At 52.9% G+C, this 12,172-nt stretch overlaps 4 protein-coding genes across 4 annotated transcripts; 2 read left to right on the top strand and 2 right to left on the bottom strand.

Moving 5' to 3' along the window:
- The first annotated feature begins 173 nt into the window (after positions 1-173).
- On the top strand, positions 174-1,623 carry BO82DRAFT_349549 (NAD(P)/FAD-dependent oxidoreductase). Its single transcript, XM_025633893.1, has one exon. The coding sequence runs from the start codon at positions 214-216 to the stop codon at positions 1,453-1,455; it is 1,242 nt and encodes a 413-aa protein (XP_025497211.1). The 5' UTR covers positions 174-213; the 3' UTR covers positions 1,456-1,623.
- Positions 1,624-1,710: 87 nt separating this feature from the next.
- On the top strand, positions 1,711-4,385 carry BO82DRAFT_575 (uncharacterized protein). Its single transcript, XM_025641348.1, has 3 exons — positions 1,711-1,843; positions 1,898-4,285; positions 4,358-4,385. The coding sequence occupies exons 1-2, from the start codon at positions 1,765-1,767 to the stop codon at positions 4,150-4,152; spliced, it is 2,334 nt and encodes a 777-aa protein (XP_025497210.1). The 5' UTR covers positions 1,711-1,764; the 3' UTR covers positions 4,153-4,285; positions 4,358-4,385.
- A 252-nt stretch (positions 4,386-4,637) lies between these two features.
- Positions 4,638-6,849, bottom strand: BO82DRAFT_396951 (aconitase-domain-containing protein; the record flags this gene model as incomplete). Its single annotated transcript, XM_025638880.1, has 4 exons — positions 4,638-5,162; positions 5,234-5,377; positions 5,432-6,615; positions 6,702-6,849. The coding sequence occupies 4 exons, from the start codon at positions 6,847-6,849 to the stop codon at positions 4,638-4,640; spliced, it is 2,001 nt and encodes a 666-aa protein (XP_025497209.1).
- Positions 6,850-10,444: 3,595 nt separating this feature from the next.
- On the bottom strand, positions 10,445-12,159 carry BO82DRAFT_349545 (epimerase/hydratase). The gene is made up of 6 exons (XM_025633892.1): positions 11,958-12,159; positions 11,763-11,865; positions 11,293-11,584; positions 11,102-11,224; positions 10,956-11,033; positions 10,445-10,894 (listed from the first exon to the last, which is right to left on the bottom strand). Exons 1-6 carry the CDS (start codon positions 11,998-12,000, stop codon positions 10,610-10,612), a joined length of 924 nt encoding a protein of 307 aa, XP_025497208.1. The 5' UTR covers positions 12,001-12,159; the 3' UTR covers positions 10,445-10,609.
- Between the last annotated feature and the right edge of the window lie 13 nt (positions 12,160-12,172).

Genomic DNA, 12,172 nt, shown 5'->3' with positions numbered 1-12,172 from the left:
ACAATTGTCTGGATTTGAGGAGCAATTTGTGTGTCTTGGTGGCTGTAAGGACGAATTCGGCCGAATTCATCCGGGTCTCTCTTGAAGCCATTCGGACGATTCGTCCGGCTGTAGAAACTATATATGAGATTGAGCGTCCACATTACAGATTTTCCTCGATTTTTCGGTCACTTACAATCATTTGAGATCTTTTCGTCTCTTTACCTCTCCCCAATGCCTGACGCATCGCCAAGAAAGATTATTGTCATCCTCGGAGGATCGTACGGTGGCGTCTCGACGGCGCACTACCTGCTCAAACATGTTATTCCCAAGCTACCCACTCCGGACCTATATCAGATCATCCTTGTGAGCGCATCATCACAAGCTATGTGTCGACAAGCCTGTCCCCGTGCCTTGATCTCCGACGAGTATTTCGATCAGACGAAGCTTTTTGTCGAAATTCGCAGCATGTTCGCCCATTACCCCGATGGCAGCTTCCGATTCATCCACGGAACAGCGACTGCAGTGACGCACACTGCGAGAAGCGTTTCCATCGCCTTGTCCTCGGACGGAGGACATGAGACAATCGCATACTACGTCCTCGTTATCGCCACCGGCGCATCTACGCCCTCGCCCGCCCTCGGCCTCAACCAAGACGCCGTCCACCTCCGGAAAAGCTGGTCCGTTATCAGACAGACCCTACCACACGTCAAATCCATCGTGATCGCAGGTGGTGGACCAGCAGGGGTAGAGACAGCCGGAGAACTCGGAGAGCACCTCAACGGGCGCCACCGCGGCGGGTGGATGTCTTTCGGACGCAGCCCGAACCAGCCCCCGGACGTACACATTACCCTCGTCACATCCGGCTCCAGACTGCTTCCCGCCTTGCGACCGGCACTGGCGACCAAAGCCGAGCGGCTACTCGCCGACGTCGGCGTGTCAGTCATCAAGAACGCCCGCGTGCAGAGTGTCTATCCTGAGAATGCCGGTCAGGATGCAGTGGCTGCGGCGGTGACGCTGGAAGACGGGCGGTCGCTCCCCGCAGACCTATATATTCCTGCTACGGGCACGAAGCCTAATACCGGCTTCCTGGACCCAAGTCTCTTGGCTTCGGATGGTCGGGTTGAGACAAATTCGACCCTGCGTGTGAGGAATGCAGGGGACAGGGTTTATGCCATTGGGGATGCGGCCTCGTACGCGGCGCGGCCGTCAGTGCATGGGATTCTGCAGACTGTGCCGATACTTTGTGCTAATATCAAGCGGGATCTGGAGGGCGGAGGAGTAGGAGATGGTGACGGAGATTCTGTGTTCAAGGAGGATACACGTGAGACGCAGATCGTTCCGATTGGGACGGCTGGGGGTGTCGGAGCGATGATGGGGTATAAATTACCCGGGTTTTTGGTTTGGCTGTTCAAGGGGCGCGATTATTTTCTGTGGACGACGAAGAAGATCTGGAGTGGAGAGCAGTGGGGCTAACAAGCTTTGCAGATGCTTCTGTGGAGAGTTGAGTAGTGAATGAGTCTGTATTATTCGGTCGGTTTTTGTTTACTATGTACTTCACTTTAGCTAGTTACTGCCACTTAGAGTCTAGATCAGTCGATGTATAATTAGTAATCCTATCAGAATAACTGACCAATGCATGGAACCGCGGGTCTGTGCGCGTCTCCGCGTCTTTATATGCACAGCTACAACCCTTCGAATTTTCTCAACAGCTGACCAACCTTCAATCGAGCACAATGACACTGCGCTCGACTTAACTCCTCTCTCAATATAATATATCTGACTATGGTGACCGAGATGCGCGAGGCTCGCCGCACCGGGCACAAAAGAAAAGTCCGCAAAGGAACCCATAGTTGCTGGGAGTGTTCGTTTTGTGGGCCTGGAGCTTTGACGGATTGGCGCTGATTGCGTGGCTTAGGTCGACGACGGAAGATACGCTGTCAATTCGCGACGCCCAGTGACTCTGTCTGCGTCACTTGTAGTGCCAGAGGGACTCCTTGTGTTAGTCAGGATATCGTGGAATTCGACACTGACCGGCTACGTACGGAAGAGTTACCACAGCAAGACGGAGATGTTCTGGACCGTCTAAGAAAGCTGGAGGACATTGTTCAGAGCCTTTCTGGGGAGGCCAGGGGACTCTCTAACACTATAACTATCAATGGGAGATCTGCGAGCTCAGAAAGTTCACATCGACGTACTTTGCCGCCCTCACGAAGAGCTCAATCTAGTACTCACACGACGACGAGAAATGATGTCTCTAGTTTGAGAACCGTGGAAGAGACGTCCACGGGTGTCATGATGAACACCCGAAATATCGTGGCCAAGCCTCATTCATCCCAGATCGAAAGAGCGGAGTCCACGTGCCAGTATTTCAAGGACGAAAAGCTCCGCAACAAGTTGTTCGATCTCCTACCATCCATTGAAGTTACGTCGGCACTAGTGTTAGCTAGCCCCGGAGCAATACTGGTCTCCATGCTCTTCCACTCGGACCAAGAGATCTCCCAGGGTCGTTTCCAAAAGCTCACAGCAAGCTCCTTTCACCTTCCTAGAAAGAGCCACCCGATCGTTCTCGCGAAGAGGCTGCTGCAAGTGGCAATTTGCGTGCAGCACCTCCAACCTGAATGCGGTTATCTCTCTCTGGAAAATCAGATGTATCTGAAGGGCGCAGCTGCGGATAATGTCACCACCGTCATGGAGCTGGTGACATCGCGTGATGAGCTGGCTTCTTCCCTTGACGGCGTGGAATGTCTTGTGTTGCTTGCGCTGTTTCAGCTTAATGCTGGAAACCTGCGGCGGAGCTGGTTAACTGGTCGTCGTGCCATAAATATTGCACAGCTTCTGGACTTGAATGATGGAGTCCAGACGCAATCCCACACCTTCGATGAGACTGTTCCTCCTGGGGCGGGGATCTCTCCTCGGTGGCTCTGGTTTCGCGCGGTCTTTTTCGACCGATGTCTCTCGTTGTTTCTTGGTATATCCCCAGCTGTGCAAGACAACAACTTTGCCGATCTTTTGTTGGCAGACAACTACGGTCAAATGGAACGGCTTGAAGCGAGCCAAACAATTCTCACAGGACGCATCCTCGAGCGCAACGCAATGATGAAAAGGAAAGACGACAACGCTGCCTTTTCTTTGACCCACCTCATCGATGGAGAACTCGATGCAGCAGCTGAGAAAATGGGCTCAGAATGGTGGAACCTGTCTTCGATAAACACGCACGATCCGACCTCCAGCTCTCGTCTCTTGCTGCAAATTCACCACCACACGTTGAAACTATACCTTCATCTCCCTTACTTGCTCCGGCGTGAGCCCAGTTTTGGTGGCCGACACGGCGGACGCTACGACCACAGCCGCGCATCATGTGCCACATTCGCCCGGGCGAACTTGCGTCTGTTCGATCCGTACCGCACTCACCATCCCTCAGCTAGCGCCTGTCGCCACATTGACTACAGCGCGGTGATTGCGTGCATGACACTCTTGCTGGGATACCTGGCTGACCAGCCGCCTCACCTCGAGGCGGGCCATCACGACCCGGACGCGCAGCGGCAGGAAGATCTCAAACTCATCCAGGGTGTCCATGACAGGCTACAGCTTGTGGCCGAGACGTGCGAGGACACAATTTCCCGCGATTTTGCAGCTTTTATCGCACGATTAGTTCCAATCATTCGTTTCAGAGATAGTGGGTCGAGGACCAGTGAGGGATTTCCCCATGGAGAGCCGGAAAGTCAACCGATCACATTTTCTGTTCCGCACCTCGGAACTGTTTTCATCCGGCCCTGGGCTCTTGACTTCACCAACATCAGCATAGACCGGATCGTGGATTCGTTGTCGGAACTCACCCCTCAAATCAGCACTCCAGAACCGGTCTACTCCACAGACTCGCCTGTTTTAGGCAGCAGCAGCACGTCAAGATCAAGCGAGGAGCTACGACTACAGAGTTCTCTATCCGCAACAAGACCAGGACTTTCTCCGCCGCCGATCGAGAATACTTCTTTTATCAGTGCACCCGCCTACACATTTCAAGCAGATGCTGATGGTCGTACTACTGCTGAATTACCCGCAATTCCACTCTTGGATGCAGATCTGTCCCCCGAGTTCTGGCCTCTGCAGGGTCTTGACACGAACTTTTGGAACTTGTTACAGCAGGGGATGGATAATGATTATAACACCTGAGAATCTGTGTTATGCTGCACTTTGGTCTCCTTCTCGCGCTATAACATGTTCTCGATTGAGTGATGGTAATGATGGCCATTTTTAGTACAGTTGTGAGGAAAACTGGATTACTTGGGAAGGAGTATCGTTCAAGGTATAATGAATCATGTCAAGTCTCAGTAAACAATCTACGATTATATACTGACATAAAACATACTCAAACCAGAGGTCCTATGGTACAATCCAGGCAGTCCGCACTCCCTAACCAACAAGTTAAATGACACATCAAGAAATCATGAACTGTTCACTCCACCACTATCAGATTCAACGCGCTCCCTGCCCAGAAATATCCGATCTGCTCCTCAGTGAATGTATGCTGCAGTTCCGCTTCCCAAACCTCCCCTTGTGCTGAAATCACCTGCAGCGTCAAGTTCTTTCCCGGCGCCAACTCCGCCAATCCCCGGATGCTCACACGATCCGATGCGTTGATGCGATCATAGTCCGCTTCACAGCGCCAACATACCCTGCTTCTTCAGATTCGCCTCGTGGATCCGGGCAAACGACTTGGCGATGATGGCCACCCCGCCTAGATAGCGCGGCTGCAGCGCGGCGTGCTCGCGCGAGGAACCCTCGCCGTAGTTGTGGTCGGCGATGACCACCCATGGCTGGTCGTGGCTCTTGTAGTACCGGGCTGTGGCGGGGACTTCCTGGCCTTCCTCGCCGGTGAGCTGGTTGCGGATGGAATTGACCTGTCCCGTCTCGGCGTTGACGGCGCCGATTAGGGTGTTGTTGGAGATGTTCTCGAAGTGGCCGCGGTAGCGGAACCAGGGGCCTGCGGGAGTGATGTGATCCGTTGTGCATTTGCCCTTTGTCTTGATGAGAACGACAGAGTCATCGAAATCTTTGCCGTGCCAGGGTTCGAACGGGGCGATCCGTTGCAGGCGCTGGGAGGACGGCGAGATCTTGACCTCCAGGTTGTCTCGCTTGCTTGGGGGAGCCAGGTAGGCGGAGCAGGATTCTTTGTATCCGTCCTTGGGGAGGGCGTCGCCAGTGGGAGGTTATGATTCGATAGACTCGCCTGAGGAGTGGTGAGCGTGTCCACTGTGGGGTCGAACGAGAGATCTCCGGAGAACACCCTGGCCATCACGAGATCGGGTGAGGTGAGGAAGATGTGCGTGGCTGGGTTGGAGTCAAGCCGACCGGAGAAGTTGCGGTTGTAAGAGGTGATGATTGAGTTCGGGGTGCCCTATACACTGTTGGTTAGAGTTGGGAGATCGATGCAATACATGACAGAACGTACCTTGGGCATGTCGGTGCGGTCCCAGGAACCACAGCACGGTCCACAAGCATTGGGTAGCATGACTGCCCCCAGCTTTTTAAACACAGGCAAAATACTGGCATCCTCGATTGTGTCGCGGGTCTGCAGACTGCCGGACGAGATGAGAAGAGGCATCTTCGGCTGTAGGCCGGCATCGAGTGCCTGTTGGGCCAGATGCGCCGCACGTCTCATGTCTTCGAATGAGGAATTGGTACACGAACTAATAAGACCGGCGGTCAGTTTAGGCCACTGGTTCTCTTCAGCCGTCTGAGCGAACTTGGATAGTGGAGTAGAAAGATCCGGAGTGAATGGCCCATTGATGCGAGGCTCCAAGGTTGACAGGTCAATCTCAATCACTCGATCATAGTCTGCACCCTCATCCGCACGTAGTTCTGGCGCAATACTCCCCACAGCGCGAGCCATGTCACTGCGAAGGGTGGACCGGAGATAGTCCGCCATCTGGGGCGAGTAAGGCAAGATTGACGTCGTCGCGCCAGTCTCTGCGCCCATGTTGCACACCGTCGCCATTCCAGTTGCGGACAGCGTCTGGACACCAGGCCCGAAGTACTCAATGATTGAGCCTGTGCCGCCCTTTACTGAGATCAATCCTGCGACAGTACTGATGATATCCTTAGGGGAAGCCCACTGTGACAACTGACCAGTCAGCCGCACACCCAACATCTTGGGCGCTTTCAGCTCCAATGGCAAGCCTGCCATGACATCGACTGCGTCGGCGCCTCCCACGCCGATAGCGATCATGCCCAGTCCACCAGCATTCGGGGTGTGCGAGTCCGTCCCGATCATCATCCCGCTGGGGAAAGCGTAATTCTCTAGAACAATCTGATGGATAATACCAGCTCCCGGCTTCCAGAACCCCATGTTATACTTCTGACAAGCGCTCTCCATAGACTTGTAGACCTCGCGATGCGCCTCAAGCGCACGGGGCAGATCTTGATCCTCTCCGTCGCGGCTGACGATCAGATGGTCGCAGTGCACGGTTGTGGGAACGGACGCCGCGTCCATATCAGCCGACATGAACTGGATCAGAGCCATTTGAGCGGTCGCATCCTGACAAGCGATACGCAGGGGCCGCAATCGGAGCTGCGACTGCCCGCGTACAGTGGGTTTGTCGAAACTTTCATCGAGATGGCTATAGAGGACCTCTTCTGAGTATGTGAGGGGGCGCTTGAGGCTGCCAAAGCTAGCCGATTTCCCAATTCTCAGACATGCATTGTGATCTCTGCCTACCGACCTCTTAGGATTGCGACCTTAGAAGGAAATTGCTGCAGATCGACCGTCTGGTGTTTCAGGCGACTGAGTGGTGCTGTCGCATGCGAGGCGAAGCCTCGTGCTAGCTTGGCTGACTTGTTCAGTCGCGCGAGTCTTAAAATTGATGACATTGTCTCATTCTCGTGTTACTGGTGTCATATAAGAGCGCAAGGCGAAGACAAGATGCTTATGATCGTTGTGTACGCGGTTATTCATTTGCTTGGAGTTCGTGGTGATTCGTTCGTGAAATCGGATACATCCGTCGGCTGTTCCGATGAGCGGCGATTAGAGTCCCACGGGTGCTCTATCCCCCCTTCCGCTGTAATTGCCTTCTAGATCATTGACTGACATTCTGAATTGACCGAGAAGTCTGGACCGTTGGTGGCATCGATTCTCGCACCGAGATAGAAACATGAACTAGCTAGACTGTATCTGGTTATGGGTCTTATGCGAACTTGGCCCCATTGCGAGGTGACGATCCCTATTCTATGCTGTTCAAACGTCCCAGTTGGCGATGTAGGTAGGTCTGGATATATTTAAAAAACGGGCTTACGGCGAACCGGATGGGTTCCATTGGGACGCCTGCATAAGCAAGATGGAATAGCCAAGGAGCAGGAAATCGCGCAGCGGTCAGGTGTCAACGAAAAAGAAGGGGCAGCAAAATGGGCCCGTAGCCCTTAGGGCTTCAAGTTCCAGCGAGGTCCTACCAACTGGCCTGTGGTTTGTACAGGGCCCATAGAACCCGTAACACGGCATTTTATAGTATACGGTCTTGCTTACATCTTGGCATCGCTATTATCTTTATCATCTAGAGTCCATGCAGATAGTTAAGGTAAGACGAGAATTTTCTGGAACAAAACCACCCTGTGGTTCATTGCAGGAATTCGCTTTTTTAGGGGTGCTCAGCGACTTCCGTAGTATAATGTGTGCGTTTTCGTCCAATTAAACACAAATGCCATAGAAGCTCTCCGTATGAAGAGGTACAGAGTGGCAACGGATTTGGACCCCTTGCCCGGCGTTACAAAACGCTATTATCTGCGAGAATATTAAGCAAGAGGGAGCAAATCTAAGTTCTCTCTTGACTATTAAGTTTCTGCTATGCAATGTTAGTGCCATTGAGAAAACGGATGGCGTAACAAGTCTTTCAAGTGCAGGAATGCGGCGTAGCCACCAATCCTTGCCCTATCTATGCCTGCTGGTTGAAATCGTACGCATTACCAAATCCGAGGTTCAATTATTGTAAAAGAGCCTTAGACTTAGTCACCCAGTCCAACGAGACTTCTACGCCTGTCAGGTCCTCAATAATAGGCCGCAAATTATCTCCCAACTCGAGATTCATGGGGTTTCGGTACCACGATGCGAGATAACTGCCAATATGAGGGTTAGTTTTTAAGTGGACACTAGCAGCAATGAGTTACTCATTGCTAACATTACGCGGGGGATTTCAGTTTGGTTCCCCATGCCAAAGTCTCAGATCTCTTATAATAATAGAGCCTTTTGGCACAGTAGGCTGGCAAGGAGCACAGACAGCACGGCGCTTTTCAAGCTATATACCGATTTCATACCCCCACTAGCGAATATTCCTTTTACTGTTGAGTGGTACCAAAGAAAGGAAGTCGGCGAAAGGGCCGACGCCCGTCGATCTGTGGCCCGAGTGGGCGAGTGACGGGCCTACTGGAGATCAACCTTCGGGATTATCTCCGGAGACAAAATAGGGTCGTGGTAGCAGGCACCGATTAACCTAATTCTATGTTGAGCGGCCGTCCGGAGATGCAAGTCACCAAGGAGTCCCTGTCGGCCCTTTATTGCCTTGACACTGTTTAAACATCGCCAACAGTAAGTAGCCGTAATCCGGCCATCTAGATGGAAGGCTAAGCCAGTTTGTGTTCAAAGGACAGGATTGGAAAATTCAGTTTGAATTAGCGAGTGGGCCTCCTGTTCGTACTCTATCATATCGAGCCGCGCGCCGCACCTGTTTAGCATTCTATATCTGCTCAAAAGCCATACAGAAAGGTAAATAGAGAGCATTGATACGCAGTGTGAGTCCACGTGCTGCTGCCGGAACGTCGTGTGTGATGTCGGACCGGCCTGTGGTCCGCCCGGGTGACTCGCAATGTGAATGCGAAGACCTGCGAGCGCGCCTGGTGACCGCAGAGCGACGGTGCAGTGACCTGATGCAAGAGAACCAGCGACTCCAGGTGCAGATTTGGAAGCTTTCCAGTCTCCTGGACCGGCTGCTCATAAGCTCCGGACGCCGATGCTGTCCGTGAGGAAGGAGGCAGAGCATAGCACCATCGGTTCGGGGCCGCAGCCACAGCACATTCCCTTAGACTGCTTGGCCCCCCAATACTGTGAGCGCATTCTGCGTCCGACTTGTGCCAACCGACCTGGTATGCAGAAGGTGAATCGCAGCACGCTGAGTGGTGCCTGGGAATAAAGGGGTGACGATACGAGTGTCGAAGTGCCCCTGGACAGGGCGGTCGAGATCAGCCACGAGACGTATGTCAGCCTTGCTGAAGCCTTCTTCGATCGGCGGTGGCCGTACCTGCCTGTCCTACATCGGCCGACGTTCTGGGAGCAGCACCTCAATCCGTTCTTGGCACACCCCGAGGCTCGCTCCATCTCGAGGATTTTCGTCAAGATTGTGTGTGCAATTGCCGCCACGGAGCGGTCTTGCCAACTGAGTAACGATGATATGCATCAAAATATCTTCAAGGATGCTGTCAAGGATCTGAAGCTGATTATGAAGGCTGGCGATCTTGAGTATATCCAATGCCTGCTGCTGCTCTCGATATACGGGCACAATGAGCCGCAGTCGGTCAACGATCGCATGTACGAGTATACCAGATCCGACCAGGAAAACGGCTTCAAGGTTCATTGGGTGTCCGCGCGTCTCCAGTTCCTCTGGCCCGAACCATGTTGCGCTATTCGAGATCTCGTGACTCGCCTGAACAGCAGCCCGGATTCTGCAAGCCGCGGGCTTGGTGGGAATCCCGACCGTCCGCTTCTCCGTATTAGCCGGAAATGGGCAAGAGCTGAAAAATAAGCGAAGGAATACGAGCGAGAGCTCCTTTCATTCCGAAGGATTTATTTTGGCGACAAGAGCCCCCCGATTACCGGTAATTTACAGGAAGCGTACATTGCGGCAATGTGCGCAGGGGCGGCGGCTGGTGTGGGATCTTGGTACGCGCTACGTAACCAGTACGGCCCGCACCGGCGGGCCGGATTATCGGAAGACGGGGACTTGGAGGCAAATCAGCGCCCATTGCAACCAGTACGCACCGGTTTAGTCCCCCGTTGCTGCAGTAACTTTCCGGCCAAGTCGAATCAAAGTCGAAAGAAAAGTGGCCTTATGCGGAGTCAGAGTCAGGTTCGGGTTGAGTCTATGCTTGTTTGGGACCCGACGGGTGGGTGGGACATGGGACATTAGGCCTGGTTTGCTGAATACTGTATACATCGTACGGTTACTGATCCAGTTATCATGGGAGGTCCTATCCTCTTCGCGACCCCGCGTCTGATAAGATGTCTTGATTGCATTTTATCTGCATATAACCTGAGAAGAACGAAGTGATTTGACGTGCAGAATCTTTGATGAATTTTTTTCTCCCCAAGACAGCATGAAGTGCAAGAGCGATCAATAACTTATGTCTGCATGGAAGTCTCAATCTTGATTAAATCGACTTGCATGGCGATAATGAACGGCCAAGGAACAAAGATGACACAGCCGCAGAATCAGAATCAGAATCAGAATCAAAAGTCAAACAGTCTATAGGCCCAAGCGACAAGCAAAAAAGCAAGAGATGAAAACAAAACACCGAATGCCACAGTAAAACAAAGAAGATGGATTGTCGTCATGTTGTTGTTGTTTGGTTGCTCATCCCATCCAGCGCTTTAAACAGCAAGCTTGGTTCGCGACAACTTGCCGCCTGGGCCGTATCCCTTATCCGCCATCTCGATGAACAGATCCTCCAGGGCCTCCGGGGTGTCCTTGACTTCGTGGCCGAGCTCCCGCAGTCGGTTGATCAACTTGCTCGAGTCGAAGACCGGGTGGCACCGCGGCGCCTTGAGCACCTTGTGCATGTCGTCCAGCTCGAAGTTCTCCCAGTTCAGGGAGGGCTCGATGTACTTCTTCATGAGTGTCATGATCTGGTTGTTGGTGAATGGCGAAGGGGAGATCTGGTGACATGTTAGTACGGGAATGTTGACCAAGGTGAGAGGAAGAGAGAGCGCCACGCACCAGGTTGTAGATGCCAGTGTCACCGGCCTGAGACAGGAGAATCGCGCCGGGAAGAAGGTTAGGGAGAATGGTTCCGGACTGTTTTTGTGCGCGTCAGTCCACGAGTCTTTTTTTTTCTCTCTCGGATTGTGGAATTCCAAGCATACCGCCGGCAAGTTCACCAGCTTCTTATAGCTGATCAGCTTGGTGGTCAAGTTGTTGGGGTTGAAGTCGGCCGCGATCGGGGCGCGGATTCTCAAGAGGAGGAGGTTGGGGTAGTGCTTGATGCTCTGGATTCGGAATTTTGGTCAGTGGCATCCTCTTCATCTCTCTTTTTTTGTCCTGCAGCGTGACCCACATTCTCGCTCAACAACCGCGAGCACGAGTACCACGACCCGGCGTAGTTGGGATCATCCTCCTCGGTGAAGTTGGCATCCGGGGCGCGGGTCGGGTCGGTGTCATAGATACAAGCAGATCCTAGCTGAGTAACATGGATACCTAATTGGAAGCAGCAGTCGACTACGTTGAGCACACCTAGGATATTGGATCGCACCGTCTCGATCTTGTGGTCCTCACACCAGTCGGCGTTGGGGAGCCCGCGCAGGCCCGCGCAGTTGATCACCCGCGTGGGCCTGTGGATGGCGAGCGCACTGTTGGTGGGATGCTCGAGAGGTTAGCATTCTGTTGGAATCATTCTTGGCTTCTTTTGGTTGCTTTGATGTTGTTGTTCTTCTCTCTTTTGGTTGCTTCTGATGGTGGTCCCGCGGCGAGAATGGGATGACTTTGAAGAAAGAGGGAAAGGGGGGAGGGGAGGGGCTTCTTGCGCACGTTAAAACTTGCTCGCGACTTTCAATTCGAGCATCAGAGGAAACCACTTTCACGCCTTGCTTCTCCAGGAGCTCCTTGATTTGCGTGGCGATCCAGCCGGTGCCTGTGTTTGGAGGACAAGTAAGCCGCTGATCTTTGCCGAAGTAAAATTTATACAACACTGGGAGAGGGGGAACGTTCGCAGAGGTATATTACCGAAGATCAGGAAAACATGGGGCTGGTCAATAGCAATAGCCATGATGATTGAAACTGGGCTTGTTTTTTTGGGTGAGGGAGGTTGAAGATTGATTTGAATGAGGGGGAAAAGCGATTGATCGATCGGAGGTTTGATGGTAGAATGAGGGCTGTGAATGTGGGATGGGTTGGAATGAGTTGATCTGCTGTGGATGGATGGATGTTGAAGAGTACGA

The sequence above is a fragment of the Aspergillus uvarum genome (genome assembly GCF_003184745.1).
Source record: "Aspergillus uvarum CBS 121591 unplaced genomic scaffold BO82scaffold_1, whole genome shotgun sequence".
In the NCBI taxonomy this organism is placed as follows: Eukaryota; Fungi; Ascomycota; class Eurotiomycetes; order Eurotiales; family Aspergillaceae; genus Aspergillus; species Aspergillus uvarum.
Note: the sequence above shows the minus strand (reverse complement) of the source record. Positions and strands in the feature narration are given on the sequence as shown.